The sequence below is a fragment of the Littorina saxatilis genome, linkage group LG4 (assembly GCF_037325665.1).
Source record: "Littorina saxatilis isolate snail1 linkage group LG4, US_GU_Lsax_2.0, whole genome shotgun sequence".
In the NCBI taxonomy this organism is placed as follows: Eukaryota; Metazoa; Mollusca; class Gastropoda; order Littorinimorpha; family Littorinidae; genus Littorina; species Littorina saxatilis.
The window spans coordinates 32,032,550-32,053,562 of record NC_090248.1 but is presented as its reverse complement, the minus strand read 5'-3'; the positions used below and the strand labels follow the sequence as shown (position 1 = coordinate 32,053,562).

Here is a 21,013-nt window from a genome sequence, read left to right as displayed (position 1 = left end):
AACGGTCTATGGGAAAGAACTGTGTTTAGAACCCCTACAAGTACTTGGACAGTGGTTACCTCCCATTTAGTTTTCAGAAATGTCCTGAAATGTTGGTGACACAAATCCCACGTATGAGATACGGTTATGGGCGTACGACAAACCAAAAATGACCACGTATTACATACGGGGTGGGCAGTGAAGGGGTTAATTAATTTTTAAGCCTCCAAGATGAAATGCAATACCAAAGTCCGGGCTTCGTCGAAGATTACTTGACCAAAATTTCAACCAATTTGGTTGAAAAATTAGAGCGTGACAGTGCCGCCTCAACTTTCACGAAAAGCCGAATATGACGTCGTCAAAGACATTTATAAAAAAAATTAAAAAACTGTCTGGAGATACCATACTCAGGATCTCTTATATCAAGTTTCATGAAGATCGGTCCAGTAGTTTTCTCTGAATCGCTCTACACACACACACACACACACACACACACACACACACACACACACACACACACACACAACACATACACCACGACCCTCGTCTCGATTCCCCCCTGTACGTTAAAACATTTTGTCAAAACTTAACTAAATGTAAAAAGACTCTTTGAGGCTATAGTGGAACCCCTGTGCAAGATCTCAACAAATCTGAAAAAATCCGGTCTTCAACCTTTGCCAGATCACGCTTTGGACTCAACAGTGTGGATGATGTGGGTTGTGTACGACCCATAGTTTTTAAAGAAGGATTCGATGTAAAAAGTATGGGTCATACACGATCCATGCCATCCCAATAAGGATAATCTTTTTAAAGGTGGTCATCTACATTTTTGCTTTTTTTCAATAATCTTATGGTTAGATTTTGCTAAAAAGTTATGTCAGATGATGAATGAACCATGGGGAAAAAAGTTATAGAAAAACAAATATATGTAAAAAAAGATTTTATTTTTGGGTAGCGTGACTCACGCTTCCAATATTTTGTTTTCTGTTTGCTGAGAACATGTGCTTTGCCTAAAAATACTGACCAATCAAATTCATGTCACTATGCTTATAGCCACGCCCAAACAAGTGCAGCAACAGTTTGACACTGGAGCGCTGTTTTTAAACGCACGAAATGCACGGGATTTGAGAGGAATTTTGCGCTTGGTATTTTCCAAATAAGGATATCCTACTATGAGTACTACGCTGGAATACTACAATGAATTTTCAAACGGCTACACTGGCTTCGTCTTTCCTGATCGAAAGGGGGTGTATTGTTGATATTTGTAGATAATAGACTGCATTTTAATGGTCAAATGGCGATTTCGGTATAAAAATTTAGACAAGGACCTTTAACACTATTGTGACTAGCATTGCCATGGCGTTAACGTCTTGCCTGCCCAAGCTTGCCACCAAGAAACTTAAAAAAACAGTAACTGTAAAGAAATCTGTCTAGCAAGCTTGAATTAAGTCCAATCACCACCAAATTTTGTGTACTAATTAAAAAATGGATGCCCAGTTCAGTCGTGCTATTTATAAGTTTGTCACGCGATTTGTTTTATCAAAGGGGGATAATTTGTGTTTTTTAACGTTTTTTTGTGTGTGTTTTCTTTTCCACTGCTTTTTTGAGTCACTTGAGAAAATGTGACTCTATGTAATTGGTCAGTGTTAGTCTGTCCGGCCGGCCGGCCGGCCGGCCGGCCGTCCGGCCGTCCGTAGACACCACCTTAACGTTGGACTTTTCTCGGAAACTATCAAAGCGATCGGGCTCATATTTTGTTTAGTCGTGACCTCCAATGACCTCTACACTTTAACGATGGTTTCGTTGACCTTTGACCTTTTTCAAGGTCACAGGTCAGCGTCAAAGGAAAAATTAGACATTTTATATCTTTGACAAAGTTCATCGGATGTGATTGAAACTTTGTAGGATTATTCTTTACATCAAAGTATTTACATCTGTAGCCTTTTACGAACGTTATCAGAAAAACAAGGGAAATAACTAGCCTTTTCTGTTCGGCAACACACAACTTAACGTTGGCTTTTCTCGGAAACTATAAAAGTGACCGGGCTCAAATTTTATGTGAACGTGACTCATTGTGTTGTGAATAGCAATTTCTTCCTGTCCATCTGATGCCTCATATAATATTCAGAACTGCGAAAGTGACTCGATCGAGCGTTTGCTCTTCTTGTTAAAAGTTATTTTTTAACAGTAAATATTATAAATAATGTTATAACCAAACAAGGTGTAAAACCTATGAATTAGCTGAAATATTGTACACAGAAATAAGGAGACAGTACGAAGAAAAATAAAGCAAATCACGCATTCACTCACAGCATCCTGACTCAAATGAAACAAAACTGTGACACTCACCAAATAATGTCCAGGTAATCCATATTGAATATAAGTCACATTTTCACAACAAAGTACCAACTGTACACCTATAAACATTTCCAAAAGGATTAGGAGGCTCCAGCCAGCCATTGTTATCAGTGCTGCCACGCCCCCTTGCACCTACACGATTCCGAGATACATGTGCGTCTAGCAGTACCACCCCTGCCACGTGTAGTTTGCCGACTCGTACTAGCAACAACAGGACTGTTTCTTCCTCACTATCACTGCTATTATCGCTTTCTTGAGGCGAAAACGACACGTCGGAATCATGATCTACAGGATCCTCAAGATCCAACATCCGGAGAATCTCCTCCCGTGACAAGGCTCGCCTTCGATTCAGTTTTTTTGTTCGAAAAAACCACGCAAATCTGCACTAATTTGATCAGGGCGAAAAAGGAAGTCACGTGTATCAAGAGAAACAACTCAATTTATTGCAAGCTTCAAAAACCGGGAAGCAATCACGAGTCGTGTACCTAATGTATGACTGTTACTGAAAAATTCACATCCCGTCCATGGGCGTGTCAGCGCTGCTACTGATTTATTCACCTCCCGTCGCGAAAGTGTTAAGGCCTCTTTGCAGAGGGTGAGTTGTACACAACCTTAATCCACTACGTCCTAGTAGGGATGAACACCGTAAAATTCCATATGGGTCATCCATGAACCACAGCATCCGGACTGTGTAGTTTAAATTATGTCATCAGTCTAAAAAGGGATTCCACTGCAACGTTATACAAACTTAGCATCATATTATGAAAGATATTCTGTTCAGATGGTGCTCCAACCAAAATTATCCAAGCTAGGGGAGATAAAAACAGGAGCTTAAAGGCTGCCATATTCGTAGCGTTCATTAATTAATTCATATTGTTTACATGTGCCAATAATGTTATAAAACTGTACCTAAGGGGATATAATAACGATTGGCTGTAGCTTTCGAACACAGAAAAAATTATTTCAGTATTGCAAAGTGGTGTTGATAGTGTTGAATGTAAACAGAACAGTCTCAAACGCCATCTTTGGTTTACGAAACGTCACGAAGTGACGTCAACGGTCTAAGAATAGCCCTAGTCCTGGAGAACTGATGCTAAACAATGTTATAAAGAATTAATTATTTCTCGTAATTGGTAAGGACTTCAAACCTAAAACTTAGCAGGAAGCTTAATTTATACATCTCCGCAACGATGGGAAAAGCCCTGGAAGTAATTAAACTAATTAAATAGGACTATGTCAGCCTTTAAAAAGACGTTTTCAGTTTGTTAATGTCAGATAATTGACTGTGAAGGGTATGTGCAGATATGTAAGCAATCCTTCCGCTGGTGCACATTCTAAAAGTGAAATCAGTATAAAAGAACAAAAATAGAATCCTTAATTTCAACGGCGAGCATTCAGGCCTTAGGGGAATTTTCAGTTTGAAAAGTATTCCTTCAGAGCATGTGAAAGCTTTAAATTTTAATGGATTTGTAATAGCTCTGCCTCCTCAGCTGTCACGTTCCCCCGACGACTGTCCCAGTCAGGGGACTGATGATGATGATGATGATGATGATGATGATGATGATGATGATGATGATGATGATGATAGCTTACACAATGGTTACTTTGGAAAGAAAGGCCTCTTAGCTGTAGCTGCTTGTATTGTGTGAGGGAAAAAAGTTAAAAGATTAGAAGCTATTGTATGCTTGGAAATAGTCGGAATTATGTGTGTGGGTATGCACATGTGTGTGTGTGTGTGTGTGTGTGTGTGTGTGTGTGTGTGTGTGTGTGTGTGTGTACTTTCTGATTATCACAAGTGTTGTGTATTGACAGGTACACTCAGGGATCAAGTTCTCCAAAGGACATGATGATTCTAATTGACACGTGAGTACTTTGTCTCCATATTAAATTATGATCATTGCATGCCTGTAAAAAATTTATCTAGCAAATTTAACCTTGAAGACCCAGGGGTTTCACTGTAACATAACTGAGAGACAAATGCAATAATTAACCTACAACTGTCCCATGACTGTGAGATTGATAATTAATCAAATGAAATGGATGTGAGTTACGGTCAGTAAGCAGACCCCTAATTGGGATTGGAGTGACAGTTCTTCATCCTCACACTGTTATGATCGAAAGCTTTGTATTTGAATTTTGTCACAAGGGTAAATTCCCCTCGTAACATTATAGGCCAGTCACTAGCAAGGGGATATGTCTAAAACAAGTGGACAGAAGCATGTGTGGATTTATTGAATTATTTTGTCTATTGAGATGATTGTCATGTTCTGCAGGAGTGGCAGTACACACGGTCAAGCTCTGCAGCTGATGAAGAACGCCGTCAAATCTATTCTGGATACCTTAGGAGAGAACGACTTTGTCAACATTGTACAGGTAAGAGATCAATTCTCATTTGTTGCTTTTATTTACAAAAAATAACACTTTCAAAAACAAACATTCAATCTGTCTAAGATACAAACAAAATACATGTGGTATGGATGAGTTGTGAACAAGTACAAACATATTGTAGGATTCAGTACAGTTATAACTACACAAGCCTTCCATCTTCACACAATACATTGCTGAGGACTTCTGTCTTTAAGATGTGGCATTTGTTTTATAAAGCTATGTTGTCCATGTTTGTGTGACTGTGTTTGTATGTGTCTGTGTTAGCGTGTTTCTTGTAAATGATCGAAGTTTTAATGCCCTTCTCGTTGTATTCCAAATGCTCGGCTTGATTTGTACAAGAAACAATACAAAACAAGTCGCGTAAGGCGAAATTACTACATTTAGTCAAGCTGTGGAACTCACAGAATGAAATTGAACGTAGTCCGCCGCTAATGCAAAAGGCAGTGAAAGTGACGAGCCTGTTTGGCGCGGCAGCGGTTGCGCTGTGCTTCATAGCACGCTTTACTGTACCTCTCTTCGTTTTAACTTTCTAAGCGTGTTTTTAATCCAAACATATCATATCTATATGTTTTTGGAATCAGGAACCGACAAGGAATAAGATGAAAGTGTTTTTAAATTGATTTAGAAAATTTAATTTTGATCATAATTTTTAATTTTTTTAATTTTCAGAGCTTGTTTTTAATCCAAATATAACATATTTATATGTTTTTGGAATCAGAAAATGATTAAGAATAAGATGAACGTAAATTTGGATCGTTTTATAATTTTTTATTTTTTTTTACAATTTTCAGATTTTTAATGACCAAAGTCATTAATTAATTTTTAAGCCACCAAGCTGAAAAGCAATACCTAAGTCCGGCCTTTGTCGAAGATTGCTTGGCCAAAATTTCAATCAATTTGATTGAAAAATGAGGTTTCCACAGTTCCGCCTCAACTTTTACAAAAAGCCGGATATGACGTCATCAAAGACATTTATCGAAAAAAACCTCTGGGGATATCATACCCAGGAACTCTCATGCGGTGTCACTAAAACGCGAAAAGACGCGAAAAGACGCGAAAAGTCCTGGTACATGTAACTGTTTTTAGTCGAGATTGGTGATTTAATATAAACAATCATCAAAACATGCACACTCTCTCTCTCTCTCTCTCTCTCTCTCTCTCTCTCTCTCTCTCTCTCTCTCTCTCTCTCTCTCTCTCTCTCTCTCTCTCTCTCTCTCTCTCTCTCTCTCTCTCTCTCTCTCTCTCTCTCTCTCTCTTCCTCTCTCTCTCTCTTCCTCTCTCTCTCGCATGTGTGTGTGTGTGTGTGTATGTGTGTAAGTGTGTGTAAGTGTGTATGAGCTTGTGTGTGCGTGTGTGTGTATACGAGGGTGTGTGTGTGGATGTGTGTTGGTATTTGCTAGCCGTGTCCAGCCAGCTGCACACAATTAACAGTCTCCTTTGGGTGAAGGAAGTTTTTATCTGTTTGAAGTGGGCGGTCATTTGTGAAAAGCTCGCCATAAACGGATCGCTTGGGCCCCAGGTGGTCGTAATGTAATGTGCCGCCAGCTTGACTGGGTATGTTGGGGGAATCGGCGTTTTGTCAAGTAGATGTTAATTCCTTTGTCGGATCGGATGGATAGAATACCAGCTCAGCTGGCGTGTGGTCAGTTGCGTAACTTTTATAAGTTACCCGGGGTAGCCGCTGATAACACGTTCGTGTGGGAATGTTTGATGCGCTCAGATCAAAGCCTCATTTAAGAGATAGCGAATTCCGTTGCAAGCCCCTGGAGCAAATTTTTGATTGGTGCTTTTGTGAACAAGAAACAATTGACAAGTGGCTCTATCCCATCTCCCCCCTTTCCCCGTCGCGATATAACCTTGAATGGTTGAAAACGACGTTAAACACCAAATAAAGAAAAGAAAAGTAAGGAGGTGATTGTTACCAGAAGGTGTCTTTTCGCGTCTTTTCGCGTCTTTTCGCGTCTTTTCGTGTCTTTTCGCGTCTTTTCGAGTTATAGTGACACCCCTCTCATGTCAAATTTCATAAAGATCGGTCCAGTAGTTTACTCTGAATCGCTCTACACACACACACACACACACACACACACACACACACATACACACACATACACCACGACCCTCGTCTCGATTCCCACCTCTATGTTAAAACATTTAGTCATAACTTGACTAAATGTAAAATCATTAAAAAATGCACTAGAACAACCGTTATGAAGGCAAGGTCTTCTAAATGTGGCCTTCTTGTGCATGTTCATGCTAGTACATTTGTTATTGATGATTTCAGTTTGCTCAGGAGGCAAAGTATGTGAGCACATGTTTCAACCACACTCCCTTTGTGCAAGCCAACTACAGAAATAAGAAGGTAACAGAGTTTGTAAAGCACATCTTATCATCAACTGGTACTTGTACTTGTAGTGTGGAAACAGAAGTTCATGGGTGGGATTCTTCCAGTATATGCCGGAAATCTGGATTCGATTATGGCCTTTCTTTTTTCTTTTTTGTTTGTTTTTGTTGTTGTGTGGTTCGGTTGAGGTTCAGGATCCATGACATTTTTCAGTCCCACCAATGGAAGTTGCAATACTCGATTTTAATTTATTTTATTTTATTTTTTTAATTTGCTCTGTTCATGAGGAAGCTGTGACTGCATGCGACTCTTACGTGACATTGGCTTTGAAAGTAGACGAGCTTCATATGTCTGCTAAATGCAGACATTGAATGTGCTCTTACCTCCAAGATAAAATGTCTTATCTGTTCAAAAACATTTTACTTGATTGGTTTTATTTGATTTTAAGATCTGAAATACAAAGGGAAGTAGATGTTGTTAAATGCATATAACATGTGCAATGGAGGAAGTGAGTTTTGTGGAACCAGTCTCCAGACACCTGAGAAATAACAAGCATTGAAATGAACAAGCGACTTTTTGATTTTAAGCATTAGGTGATACTGTACCTCTAACTTTATTTGATGCATAATATCAGGTAGAGTGTACAATAAGGCAGCTGAAGGAAGTTGATTTTGTGAGGGGAACAAATTGACATTTCTCTTGTGTTTTCAGCAACTGGAGAGGGATGTGGATAGTCTGAAAGCGCTGGGCCAAGCTGACTACGAGAAAGGACTACGATTTGCTTTTGAGAAGTTTAAAGAGGTAAACATTTATTTTTAGAATTACATGAAAGGTCATTCCGTACTTTCATCAGACCATCCTGAAGAAGACAGTTTATCGCTGCTGAGATATTGATTAAAAACGTACCAAACCTGGTTACTGTTCTATCCTCATTTTGTTTAAATCACATAAAAGGAATCAAAAAGTAATGTTTTTATTTTAAAGCAAAAGTCACAACACAGCTGGACACTTTGAAAATGATTAAAACTTTTAGAATTATGGTCTGGAGAAAAGACTACCCCGAGATGTAAGTGTGAGTGGTTGATTCCTGAGGTTAAAAAACAAAACAGTGTCAGCTTGCAGGGTTTGGAAAAAGAAGTTTATTGAGTGAATCAGTAAAGTAGTAAACGTTAAATATATGTCTAAGAAATCAGAGTGACATGTTTGAAGTTGACCTTTTCTGAATGTTTGTGATTTTTCTGCAAAATGAGATCATTATTCTTCCACTGAGTGAATGCTTGTTCGCCTTTATTAAACAGTGATAATCAACTGACAGCTAGTGAACACGCAACTTAAAGCTTTTTTTTTAATCAAAATACAAGACAGGTTATTTATTGATACATTTGAGTAAGAGACAAAGTTAAACATTCACTAGTATGTTGACCTTGTGTTTATTTTAGTGGACAGGTATACTTCTTCTTCTTCTTCAGCGTTCGACGTTCAGGTATACAAATGATGAGACAATCAAGAGAAAAAGAACTTCGCTCAATAAAGAGTTGACTCCTCGATACCATGTCAAGATGGTGAGATTCGAAGACTATCATCATGTGTGTGTTAAACCTTCTTTGTTAAACAGTTCACCGAGAATCAGACCCACAATGATTTGAACGTAGGAGCTAACTGCAACAAAGTGATCATTCTGCTGACTGACGGGGGGACGGACAACGCAGAGGAGGTCTTCAAAGAGTACAACTGGCCCAACAAGAGTGTACGTCTTCTTGACTTTCAACACAATACACATTTAGTACAACTGGCCCAACAAGAGTGTACGTCTTCTTGACTTTCAACACAATACACATTTAGTACAACTGGCCCAACAAGAGTGTACGTCTTCTTGACTTTCAGCAAAATACACATTTAGTACAACTGGCCCAACAAGAGTGTACGTCTTCTTGACTTTCAGCAAAATACACATTTAGTACAACTGGCCCAACAAGAGTGTACGTCTTCTTGACTTTCAACAAAATGTGTAGGAGAAAGGAAGTAAACAACATACACATTTTAAAATGAAAGAAAAGATGGGAGTGCACTGAGATTGAGAGGGAGAGAGGGAGAGAGAGAGAGTCTGTCTGTCTGTCTGTCTGTGTGTGTGTGTGTGTGGGGGGGGGGGGGGGGGGGGAATCAAACGATGGATGACAGACTTTATGAAATCTATGACGCTGTGATGATTGTCTCGGCAAGACGAGACCAAAACTAAGCTATAGCACTGAACGACTCTCGCGCATGTTCTCAAAAGCGTGGTGACCCCTTGCACATTCGGTCTTACAGGTACATTTACTTTTGGAATGTCAAGGACGACAAAAAGTAGAGCCAGCTGTGATATATTTCGTGCACCCTTATTTATCCACTATTTTATGTGTTAGAAGAGTGCAATAGTTACATCATCATGTGTTAGAAGAGTGCAATAGTTACATCATGGATTTGACAAGAGTACAATGGAAATACAAGAAATATACCTAGAGTACATTTACAGAGACAAAGAAGGGAGGTCATGGGATATATATATATATATACTAGATGAATACCCGCTTCGCCGGGTACGGCTGCGCCGGGAAGAAGTCAAGCCGAATACCCGGCTGTGCCGGGGACCCGGCTATGCCGGGTGTACACCGCCTTTGCCGGCGCACCGCACGGAGGAAGGGAGATAAATGCGGCTGAAAACACTGGAGAAGATAAGGAAGAGTTACTGGGAATGGATCCAGAGAAAAACAAAAATCGGTTAAGCGCTGCGCGCTGAGAGCACGTGTTGAAATATCTCATCGATGAGGTTGTGTCCGGGGTGTAGCTGAATACGGTCTCCAAATTTGAAAAAGATCCACCGAGAACTTTGGCCGTGCATCGCGGACACACACACACACAGACAGACACAAGTCGTATATATATATATATAGATAAATACTGCATATTCTAAGCTGGATTCAGCTTGATATTTAGCAGTCAGGGAAAAAGATAATTAAAGCTGCCCAAAGCTTTTCTGTCACTCTCTCTGACTTATTGTTAACATGTATACAGGTGAGAGTGTTTACATATGCTGTGGGGCCCACTGCTACACCTGTTGCAGCCATTAGATGGATGGCATGTGCCAACAGAGGTCAGTCTTCTTTCTCATCAAACATTCACCTTCACCTTTGCGCATGTTTATGTATCCAGCAAATGTGAAGGGATTGATAACAACCATTGACATTGATCATACTGGCTTTTATCAGTAGAAGCATATAATGATGTTATTTTAAAAACATACAAAACATGGCTGTCCTTGAAACCAGTCACTCTCAGGCCAACAACAGAAAAGAAGTCAAGCAATTGTTTTCGTGGAACAAATCTGTGAAGTAAAAAATCAACCGGTTGGTATGGTCGGTTGTCAAATAATGTCAATTTCATTTCGAGTAGTTTGAGGTTTTTTTTATCAGTAAAATAATGTTAATTTCCAGCGAACGGGATCCGTACCCTAAGCTGGTGTACTAAGTATGTGTACTTGTATTAAACTGTCGGGCGTTTGTCAGTTAAAGACTTGTTCAATGTGTTTTCAAGCGAGCCTAAGATTCTGTTGAGGATGATTATTTCGTCATTCATTATTGATGGTACAGGGACTTATTTGCGCAGAACAAAGTGATGTTTTCTTGATATTTTTGCATTTAACTGTGGAAATGCTCTAATTTCTTTTTTGTTGTGGTGATTGCAGGTTATTTCTCACAAATACCTGCTATGGGTGCCATTCGAGCCAGAGTACAGGTAATGAACTTCCTCTTTCTATCACCTGTTTGTGTGAGCGCTGTAGACGTGATTGTGAATTTTACGTTATTTTTATTACATTGTCACACAATTTTCATATCAGAGACTATAATGCCCTTAGTTACAACGTTAACAGGGTAAAGGGGGTTGGCAGGGTTATGTGGGTAGTAAATCATTTGTACATCAGTCAGGTTGTAGCACTTTAATCATTTCTGTCTATGGCATTGTCATCAAAGTGTAGCTGTCTTGACACTGAAAATAAACAGTGAAAACCTTTGAGATTTGTTGGCCTGAGACCTGAATATCTACCACTGCCAAGGAACAGATATCATGAAAGAAATAACCGATTTTGGATCTTAAGCAAACCTTTCCATACTTTCTGTTTGACGGATGATGAATATGATCAAAAGTGCTTATTTTTTAATGGGGGGGGGGGGGGGGGGGGGGGGGGGCGCGTTAATTTTTAAGAGACGATGTGTAAAAGACAAAGTTGTTTTTGTCTAAAGTTCATGCAGATAAGTCACAGGTAACATTTTTCTGCAGAATTCGGATGAAAAGTTCATTTAGCATGCAGGCATTAAGGGTCTACAGCTGAATGAAACCTCGGGCATCAAGATTAGGATAACAAATCATGACTTCAAGCTTAGTTAATATTATGCAGAAAAATTCATGTTTATATTATTTAAAATAATGTATACAGACCTGGGAACCCATACGATTTCGCCATATTTTGTACGCATGATTGTCTAGAATACGATCAGACTGTAGTCAGTGGGGAAAAAAATACAAGAAAAATCCTGGAATATTTTCCTTCACAAGCGCGTCGTGAAGCCGATCCAGTATCTTGACACATGATTACAGTTTTTGCCAGTAAACATTGAAAGAAGCATTGTTTTAAACGTATTGGTAAACTTATTTCATAGTGCAACATAGGGGTTCCCAAGTCTGTGTATAGTACTACAGTGGTACCTGTGATGTGGGGCCCCTCTGATGAGAGGACACCTCCCTTAAGCGGACACATTTTGGGGTCCCTTTGTCTATTATCTCTACCAAAATATACCTGTCATGACAGGCCACCTGCAATGAAGGGACACTTTTGGCTCTTCCCAAGGGTGTCCTTTCATCACAGGTACCACTGTAGTAGATAATGTTTTGTGGGACAGCACAACATGGTAGCGACGTGTGTGACCCTATTTTTCAAGTAAGCTGAATGTTGGTAACGAGTGTGGGGGTGTTTTCAGGATTATTTGGAGGTGATGGGCCGACCGCTGGCTCTGAAATCAGTCGAGCACACACAGTGGACCAGTAGTCATATTACTCCTGTCAATGAGGAGAACTCGGTATCACCAACATATCATTTCACACTCTGCCGTCACCGCTCTTACCTTAACTCTTTTCAGCCCTGGCTGCTCTTCCACAGCCACAAACAACAGGCTCCCTGCTTTCAGCAGTAGATCATTTCACTCTGCTGAACTGAAAACATTAACAGCTCTGCTTTCATCGGTCAGTGTTTTGCTTAGTAAGCTGACTGCCTGATTAAATTGCAAGTATTTTAGAGCAATTGTTCTGAGAAAAAAATAGCAGGTAAGACATATGGCCTCGGGCAAACAAATTGTGACAGTTCATGCCTTTGAATTTCAAATAAGGTTTAGATTCTGCTCATCTGGAAAGTGACTGAATATTCAAAAATGTTAACATCGTGTGATTCAGTCACACTGCGATGATAGAATCCAACTGAAACTGTAGAGGTGAGCTGTTGCCAACATTGCTGCCGTGGAAGCGTAGCAGACGGGCTGAAAGAGTTAAATCACCTTTTTCTCTCATCACCCTGGGCACCTGGTTCCTGGTTTTTATCCTGTCTTCTCAGTCAGTGGGAGATTTTTCATTGGTTCTGCCGCCTTTGCTTTTTGGTTATTTGGGGGAATTGTAGGGTTTTGGATCTTGACTTAGGAGATGGATAAAGAGCAGGCTACTTTTCATTTTTTTGATTTTTGTTTTTTGTTTGTGTAATTTTCCATTCAATTTGCATCATTTTGGATGAAGAGTAAATTTAATGCGAAGTGTTAATGATTGGTTGAACTGAGATACAATAACTATTCTATTGAACATTAACTGGGCGTAAGTTTCTTGCAAAAACGTGAAGTTCATTCACTGTGGAAATGTCACCGTAGTATTTGTCTTTCTACTGACGGACCCTTGTTCTTTCATTCGTGCCCCTCCCCCTTAGCTTCCCTTCCCCACCCCCCCACCCCCATCTCACCATTCCCAACTGCCCTGTACTCCCAATGCCCCATCCCCCACTCCCATCTCACCATTCCCAACTGCCCTGTACTCCCAATGCCCCATCCCCCACTCCCATCCCCCACTCCCATCTTACCATTCCCTACTGCCCTGTACTCCCAATGCCCCATCCCCCACTCCCATCCCCCACTCCCATCTCACCATTCCCAACTGCCCTGTACTCCCAATGCCCCATCCCCCACTCCCATCTTACCATTCCCTACTGCCCTGTACTCCCAATGCCCCATCCCCCACTCCCATCTCACCATTCCCAACTGCCCTGTACTCCCAATGCCCCATCCCCCACTCCCATCTCACCATTCCCAACTGCCCTGTACTCCCAATGCCCCATCCCCCACTCCCATCTCACCATTCCCAACTGCCCTGTACTCCCAATGCCCCATCCCCCACTCCCATCTCACCATTCCCAACTGCCCTGTACTCCCAATGCCCCATCCCCCACTCCCATCTCACCATTCCCAACTGCCCTGTACTCCCAATGCCCCATCCCCCACTCCCATCTCACCATTCCCAACTGCCCTGTACTCCCAATGCCCCATCCCCCACTCCCATCTCACCATTCCCAACTGCCCTGTACTCCCAATGCCCCATCCCCCACTCCCGTCTCACCTTCCAACTGCCCTGTACTACCAATGCCCCATCCCCACTCCCATCCCCCACTCCCATCTCACCATTCCCAACTGCCCTGTACTCCCAATGCCCCATCCCCCACTCCCATCTCACCATTCCCAACTGCCCTGTACTCCCAATGCCCCATCCCCCACTCCCATCTCACCATTCCCAACTGCCCTGTACTCCCAATGCCCCATCCCCCACTCCCGTCTCACCTTCCAACTGCCCTGTACTACCAATGCCCCATCCCCACTCCCATCCCCCACTCCCATCTCACCATTCCCAACTGCCCTGTACTCCCAATGCCCCATCCCCCACTCCCATCTCACCATTCCCAACTGCCCTGTACTCCCAATGCCCCATCCCCCACTCCCATCTCACCATTCCCAACTGCCCTGTACTCCCAATGCCCCATCCCCCACTCCCATCTCACCATTCCCAACTGCCCTGTACTCCCAATGCCCCATCCCCCACTCCCATCTCACCATTCCCAACTGCCCTGTACTCCCAATGCCCCATCCCCCACTCCCGTCTCACCTTCCAACTGCCCTGTACTACCAATGCCCCATCCCCACTCCCATCCCCCACTCCCATCTCACCATTCCCAACTGCCCTGTACTCCCAATGCCCCATCCCCCACTCCCATCTCACCATTCCCAACTGCCCTGTACTCCCAATGCCCCATCCCCCACTCCCATCTCACCATTCCCAACTGCCCTGTACTCCCAATGCCCCATCCCCCACTCCCGTCTCACCTTCCAACTGCCCTGTACTACCAATGCCCCATCCCCACTCCCATCCCCCACTCCCATCTCACCATTCCCAACTGCCCTGTACTCCCAATGCCCCATCCCCCACTCCCATCTCACCATTCCCAACTGCCCTGTACTCCCAATGCCCCATCCCCACTCCCATCTCACCATTCCCAACTGCCCTGTACTCCCAATGCCCCATCCCCACTCCCATCTCACCATTCCCAACTGCCCTGTACTCCCAATGCCCCATCCTCCACTCCCATCTCACCATTCCCAACTGCCCTGTACTCCCAATGCCCCATTCCCCACTCCCATCTCACCATTCCCAACTGCCCTGTACTCCCAATGCCCCATCCCCCACTCCCACAACCACCCTAACGGTGACCCCATCCATTTCTCTCCCATAATTTCTCCCATCAGTTTGCCTGAGAGATGTCCTTGTTTAGTGAAGAAACTCAATGTTCTGTTAGTTATAAAAACATATTGTTCACAGTAGGACCTAGATATCAAGTTCACAACTAGGCATTAATCCAAATAATTTGACCGAAAGAACTTCAATCATATTACTGACAAGATCTATATGACTTTGTTTCCATGATTTCTTTGTTTTTCATTATATATAAAAGCTATTTTTACTTTTCAAAGAAAATTTTTGATCTGACTTGTTAACACCTGGATTTATTTTATCGCGTTGACTGAAAGGTGGTCTCATTCATATGCCTTTAAAAAAATTAAAAAATAAAAATAAAAAGTGCAAATTTGAAAAGTATTGGTTTTTTCCAGTCTTAATCTGATTAAAATTAAACCAAGATGAACCAATATTGGAAGAGTCTTCCAGCCTTATCTTTAGTTTTCATTTTAATAATCACCATTGTAACTTCACTTTCCAAGGTTTTCATTCCATCTCCCCTTGGATTAATCAAACTTTTGTTTTCCAGTTTTACTGTACATTAAGGGGAAAGAAAAAGTTGTATGTTTCTGGTAACATGGCTTCAAAAAATAGGGTAGGTAGGTAGGGATTTTTTTATTTTTATTTTTGTGTGTGTGGTCAGGGTAGAAAATAACTATACAGTGACGCAACGAGACTGGACTTACTATACAAAGAGAAAGACAACACATTACAAAACAAATGAGACAAAAGGGATGCGGGGTTATCCCCCTTGTGTCGTCTGCCGTCTGTTACTTTCGTTTTGACGCTTTTTTTTTCTTTTTTTTTTACAAATGCAATAAAAAAAGTCTAGTGTCGGCGGGAAAAAACTAGGTAGGGTCGGGTGACCAGAAACATACAACTTTTTTTTGTGCCTAACGTTGAGTTCTTACCAGCTTGTCCTCGTTTGATCAGTTTAATGTACAGTCTGTCTGTTGGAAGTACATGTAAACACATTTGACACAACACTTAAGCTTCTAGTTGTTTTTATATGTATGCATGTAGCAGAGTTTTGCAGGACGTATAGAATGTGGTTAGAATTGAAAAGATCATCATAACTAGTTGATGTTGATCTTATTATTATTTTCTTGTGTTATTATTGTTTTCTTGTGTCGTTTTTGAAGCTTTGATGCAGTAGGTTGTAGTCCTAGGATTTAAAGGGTTATGTCTGATTATGACATTTTTAAGAAAAATTTTTAGAGCGCTGATGTCCCTTTGTTTCTCAGATGTGAAGTTTTAACTGTTTTTACATTTAGTCAATTTTTGACTAAATGTTTTAACATAGAGGGGGAATCGAGACGAGGGTCGTGGTGTGTGTGTGTGTGTGTCTGTGTGTGTGTCTGTGTGTGTGTATGTGTAGAGCGATTCAGAGAAAAGTACTGGACCGATTTTCATGAAACTTTACATGAGAGTTTCTAAGTATGATATCCCCGGACGTTTTTGTCTTTTTTTGAATAAATGTCTGATGACGTCATATCCGGCTTTTTGTAAAAGTTGAGGCCGCACTGTCACGCCCTCATTTTTCGATCAAATGGATTGAAAATTTGCTCAAGCAATCTTCGATGAAGGCCGGACTTTGGTATTGCATTTCAGCTTGGAGGCTTAAAAATTATTTAATGACTTTGGTCATTAAAAATTTGAAAATTGTAATTAAAATTATTTTTTTTACAAAACGATCAAAAAATAATTTCATTTTATTCTTCATCATTTTCTGATTCCAAAAACATAAATATGTCATATTTTGATTAAAAAACCAGCTCTGAAAATTAAATATATAAAAATTATGATTAAAATTAAATTTCCCGACTTGATTTAAAAACAATTTCTTCTTATTCCTTGTCGGTTCCTGATTCCAAAAACATATAGATAAGATATATTTGAATTAAAAACAAGCTCAGAAAGCTAAAAAGAACAGAGATACAGAAAAGCATGCTATCCTGCTCAGCGCAAGCACTACCACGTCATTCTGGCTAGTCAGTTTCACTGCCTTTACCACGAGCGGTGGACTGACGATGCTACGAGTATACGGTCTTGGTGAGAAAAAAAATGCAGTGCGTTCAGTTTTATTCTGTGAGTACGACAGCTTGACTAAATGTTGTATTTTCGCCTTACGCGACTTGTTGTTTTTTGTAAGCAGTTATATTTTGTTGTGAATTTGAATTGATAGAGCGATTAAGTATCAATGTATTACACTTTCAAAATGTTATGAACAAAATGGTTTTGAGTTCACAATTAGGAGCAATGCAGGGATATGCTTGTTTTTTGTTATGCCGTGTGCATTGTATGGTGCCCAAAAAATACCTGTTTAGTATGTGTTACGTTTTATTTTATGAAAACACTTTTTTTGAACTTCTGATCTTTGACAGGCTTGATGCAGACAGTAGCAAAGCAGGCTTGCATGACATCGAAAAGCACATTTTTGTATGCGTGTATATAAATTATAATGTGTACAAGTGATTAACGTTGAAGTTTATATGGCAGGAGTACACCCAGTACCTTAAGCAAGGGATGGAACAGCTAGAAGTCCAGCCCTTTAATTGGGAGATAACTGTGGAGCCCAGGGTAGGAGTCCGTCAGAGTTGCCTCCTCTTGCACTTGAGTGACTTGTGTTTGCCCATCATGAGAATTTTTGAACTTTTTGCTATTTGTACTTTTTGACTTATGACAGCAGATATGATCCGAGTTTCTAATGCAGTGCATGCCAGGTGCCTGACATTGGCATTTTGGATTGAATGCTTTGAATTATTTGAATGCTAAAAACAACTGTGATACCATAGCTGAAACCTTTCGGGGATATTGGAAGTTGTGTGTCAGTGTGTGTAGGGGTGGTAGGTGGGGGGTTGCGTGTGTTGTGTGTGTGTCAGTGCGTTTGTGAGTTTGATTGTTGTGTGTGGGTTGTGTGTGTGTGTGTGTGTGTGTGTGTGTGTGTGTGTGTGTGTGTGTGTGTGTGTGTGTGTGTGTGTGTGTGTGTGTGTGTGTGTGTGTGTGTGTGTGTGTGTGAAACAGACAGATCTGGCACTTTGCTGTTTTTGTTGTCAGGCAGTGTGCTGAAGGAATTGTTGAGTTGAATGAGAGATGGTTCGTATGGGGGTGTCACAATGCAGTGTTCTATAATAGTCGTGTTTCAAGATTTCTTGGGAATCAAATCAAATCAAATTTACTTTATTATCTAAAGCATGAGGAAATACTGAAATCAGACCTAAACATTAATACACTGATGTCTCAATGAATGAGTTGGGTGAGGGGTGGGAGAGAAAGATTGAAAGGGGGTGGTGGGTAACACATTTGAAGAAACACAGCTGAGAAGCATTAACGACTTACCGACTTGCAGCAATCAGTTTATCCGCAAAACCGGAGGTAAAAATCAGCTTGGGAACACTTAAGCTTCAATTGTACGTCATTTATCATAGTCGGACTTTGCGACCAGTAGAATTAAGACAACAGACTGATTGCCATGCTTTTGGTTGATGCACTGCAGTTTGCTGTGAAGACGTTCAGTTTGTCACCAAATGCACAGAGTGAAACCCTGGTTCATGAAATAAATCCGCCTGCTGCTGAAGACTGGAGTGCCCCCTGGGGATTTTTTTGCATGATCAGATTTGCATTGGGAGAATTGTGCTGATTTTTTTCAGATGCCAAGAGACTTTCTCTCTCCCTCCTGCCCTTTTTCAAAGTCCAGAGTCTTTTCAGTTCATGTTCTTTTATTAAGCTAATGTTTTGCCAAATTGGAATGTGAGAGAGTTATTTACGGAAGGTAGTACGGAGGGTGGGTTGGGATGAGTTTCGTTCTCATTTTGCATTGATTTATGGTCAGAGATTTGATCTTTTGTAAATTGTAGGAGGTGTGTGTGTTTGTGTGTGTGTGTGTGTGTGTGTGTGTGTGTGTGTGTGTGTGTGTGTGTATGTGCGCGCGCACAGGTGGGTGAGAATTAAGCATTAAATTGTGCCTGCTTGGTAAACTGTCAAATTTCTCTAATGCCTGCGGCGGATTCAAGCTGTTAAGTATCGTGCATATAATCTACTCTGCTGGAAGACTCACACAATCTCATGCTTATGTGATACAGTGTAACAGTAACATACTTCATTCAACAGTTTTTGTGTTTCCCTCTCGGGCTGATTTAATTGCTTTATTTACGATTAATCTGTGTGTATGAAATGGTTTTGTCTTTTTTGATGCATAATTCAGCCTCGGAACTGAGAATGAGAAAGAGTTTTCGAATTCTATTCAGTATAATAGCATATGCCTGGAAAACTTTTTTGTGTCAAGTTTGTGTTAATTGCTTCTTGTCCAAACCAGCTGGCAGACAACAGCCTTGTGTTTTAGTTTGTGGAGTAACATTCCTGCTTAATTTACAATGTACATGACAACAAACACCTAACTACTTCATGTGTACTTCCGTGTTTCTGACTGCTGTTTTCTGTCTCATAATTGTGTTCTAACTTGTGTTGTACCTCTCCAGCTCTTTCTGAAATTTGTTTTTTATCTCTCGATTCTCTGAAATTTGTTTTCCACTCCCTAATTTTATGAAATTTGCTTTGCGTTTCAAGGAGTACATTCCGGTGTTGAGTCGCCCCCAGGTGTTAAAGAATGCCAAGGCCTTTGAGTGGTGCAACATTTACAAAGATCACTCGGTACTTGACTGTGACGGTGTACATATAGTGTGACTTGCTGTCTCTCTGTGTTAGCCACGTACAGACGTTGTTTTCTTCCGTCAGTGTTCCATGCCAGTCAGTTAAACAGTCAGTCAATCAGTTTGTCAATCAGTCTGCCACGGCACAGTGTTGCACCGCTTCTGCTGTAGCCACAGGTTCCACTGTTGTGTCATGTGATCATCCATTTTGTGTGTTTGAGGTCAGCTTAACTGCCATGTTTTGCGTTCTTCTTGTGTCATGTGTTATAAACCGGTTTCTTTTCTGGCCCATTTGAGTCTCCTTTTCGGCCAGCCTGAGCATTTTTTCTAATGTTAAAATCAGTACTTACTTACTTACTTACTGCCCGTTATGCTGCTTGGCATGTAGGGCAGCAATGTTAAAATCAGTACCCATACCTTTTTCTTCTTTTTAAAAAATCTCTGCTTCCCCGTTTTCTTCTTCAAATAATTATTAAGCCGGATTTTGTTGCAACATCGATGAGAAAATACGCTCAAGTGAACTACCATCAACATTTCATCAATCTGAGCTTGTCTGTTAGGCCCATAAACAGTCTCACGATCATAACCAAGCTAGTATCATCACTACCAATGAAGCTAAATGAGAGCACTCTGAATACTTTATACAAAGCTGTGACTGTATCATAATTTTACCCCTGCCGTCACAACGTTTGAATAGTGTTCTGACACAGACAGATTAAGCAATTTTAAGCTTGCCCCAATCTAAGGAACCCTTTGCACCACTTCCCCGCCTCTCTGCCCTAGCCACAAGCGATTGTATTTTATGTGTTGTCTTTCTCTGTTATTAGTATATTTTTGGATTTGAAACTCATCCGTGTTTGACTTCTCTCTTTAGTTGGTGTTTCCATCTCATACTTGTAAACCAAGTTGTTTTCAGAGTAAATTAATGATGTTGTGACTGCAGTGTTGTTGGTATGTGACTGTGATGACCTACTCTGATTTACAGAATTTCTAGGGCAGTTTCACTAACATTTGAACAGGAGAAGGTGTTGTACGCATTTACCGATCAGCTCTTCTTTTGCTACATACGTATGTGTTTGAATGTTCCCTCCCTGCGCTCCTGACGAATGCCAAGCGTTTTGTTTGTCGTCATCCTGAGCTGAGTGGGCTGTCTAATTATTGTTAGCAGTTTGTGCGTGTCAATTAACATTATTTGATTCAATAAGTGATTGCTAAGGTGTTGCACTTCGGTTGCTTTCTTTTGTTCCGCAGTGTGTCAAGTGCAAGTGAAGGAAAAAGAGAGTTGTCCTGCGCATAAAACTATTTAAAAAAAAATGATGCATTCAAGTCATGATTTAAAGGTACATCTGTAATGCTCTTGGATGCTTGATATTGAACAGTTTGTTGCAGTTTCTGTTCCAATCTTTGCTTTTAGCATTGTATTATTTATTTATGCAATTTAGTTTGAAAT

The 21,013-nt window shown here is 40.8% G+C and overlaps 1 protein-coding gene across 6 annotated transcripts in view; it reads left to right on the top strand.

Moving 5' to 3' along the window:
• Window positions 1-21,013, top strand: part of LOC138964508 (voltage-dependent calcium channel subunit alpha-2/delta-2-like) — a 113,332-nt gene that overhangs the window by 24,704 nt on the left and 67,615 nt on the right. For 4 of the 6 annotated variants that reach the window (XM_070336487.1, XM_070336485.1, XM_070336486.1 and 1 more), the window contains exons 7-14: window positions 4,150-4,200; window positions 4,611-4,710; window positions 7,007-7,084; window positions 7,778-7,867; window positions 8,682-8,813; window positions 10,118-10,196; window positions 10,788-10,837; window positions 12,079-12,177. In XM_070336487.1, coding sequence (XP_070192588.1) covers window positions 4,150-4,200; window positions 4,611-4,710; window positions 7,007-7,084; window positions 7,778-7,867; window positions 8,682-8,813; window positions 10,118-10,196; window positions 10,788-10,837; window positions 12,079-12,177 — 679 coding nt within the window. Of the gene's footprint in view, window positions 1-4,149; window positions 4,201-4,610; window positions 4,711-7,006; window positions 7,085-7,777; window positions 7,868-8,681; window positions 8,814-10,117; window positions 10,197-10,787; window positions 10,838-12,078; window positions 12,178-17,413; window positions 17,495-19,480; window positions 19,565-21,013 lie in introns of all 6 variants that reach the window. The other 2 variants (XM_070336482.1, XM_070336483.1) reach the window with 2 other exon arrangements.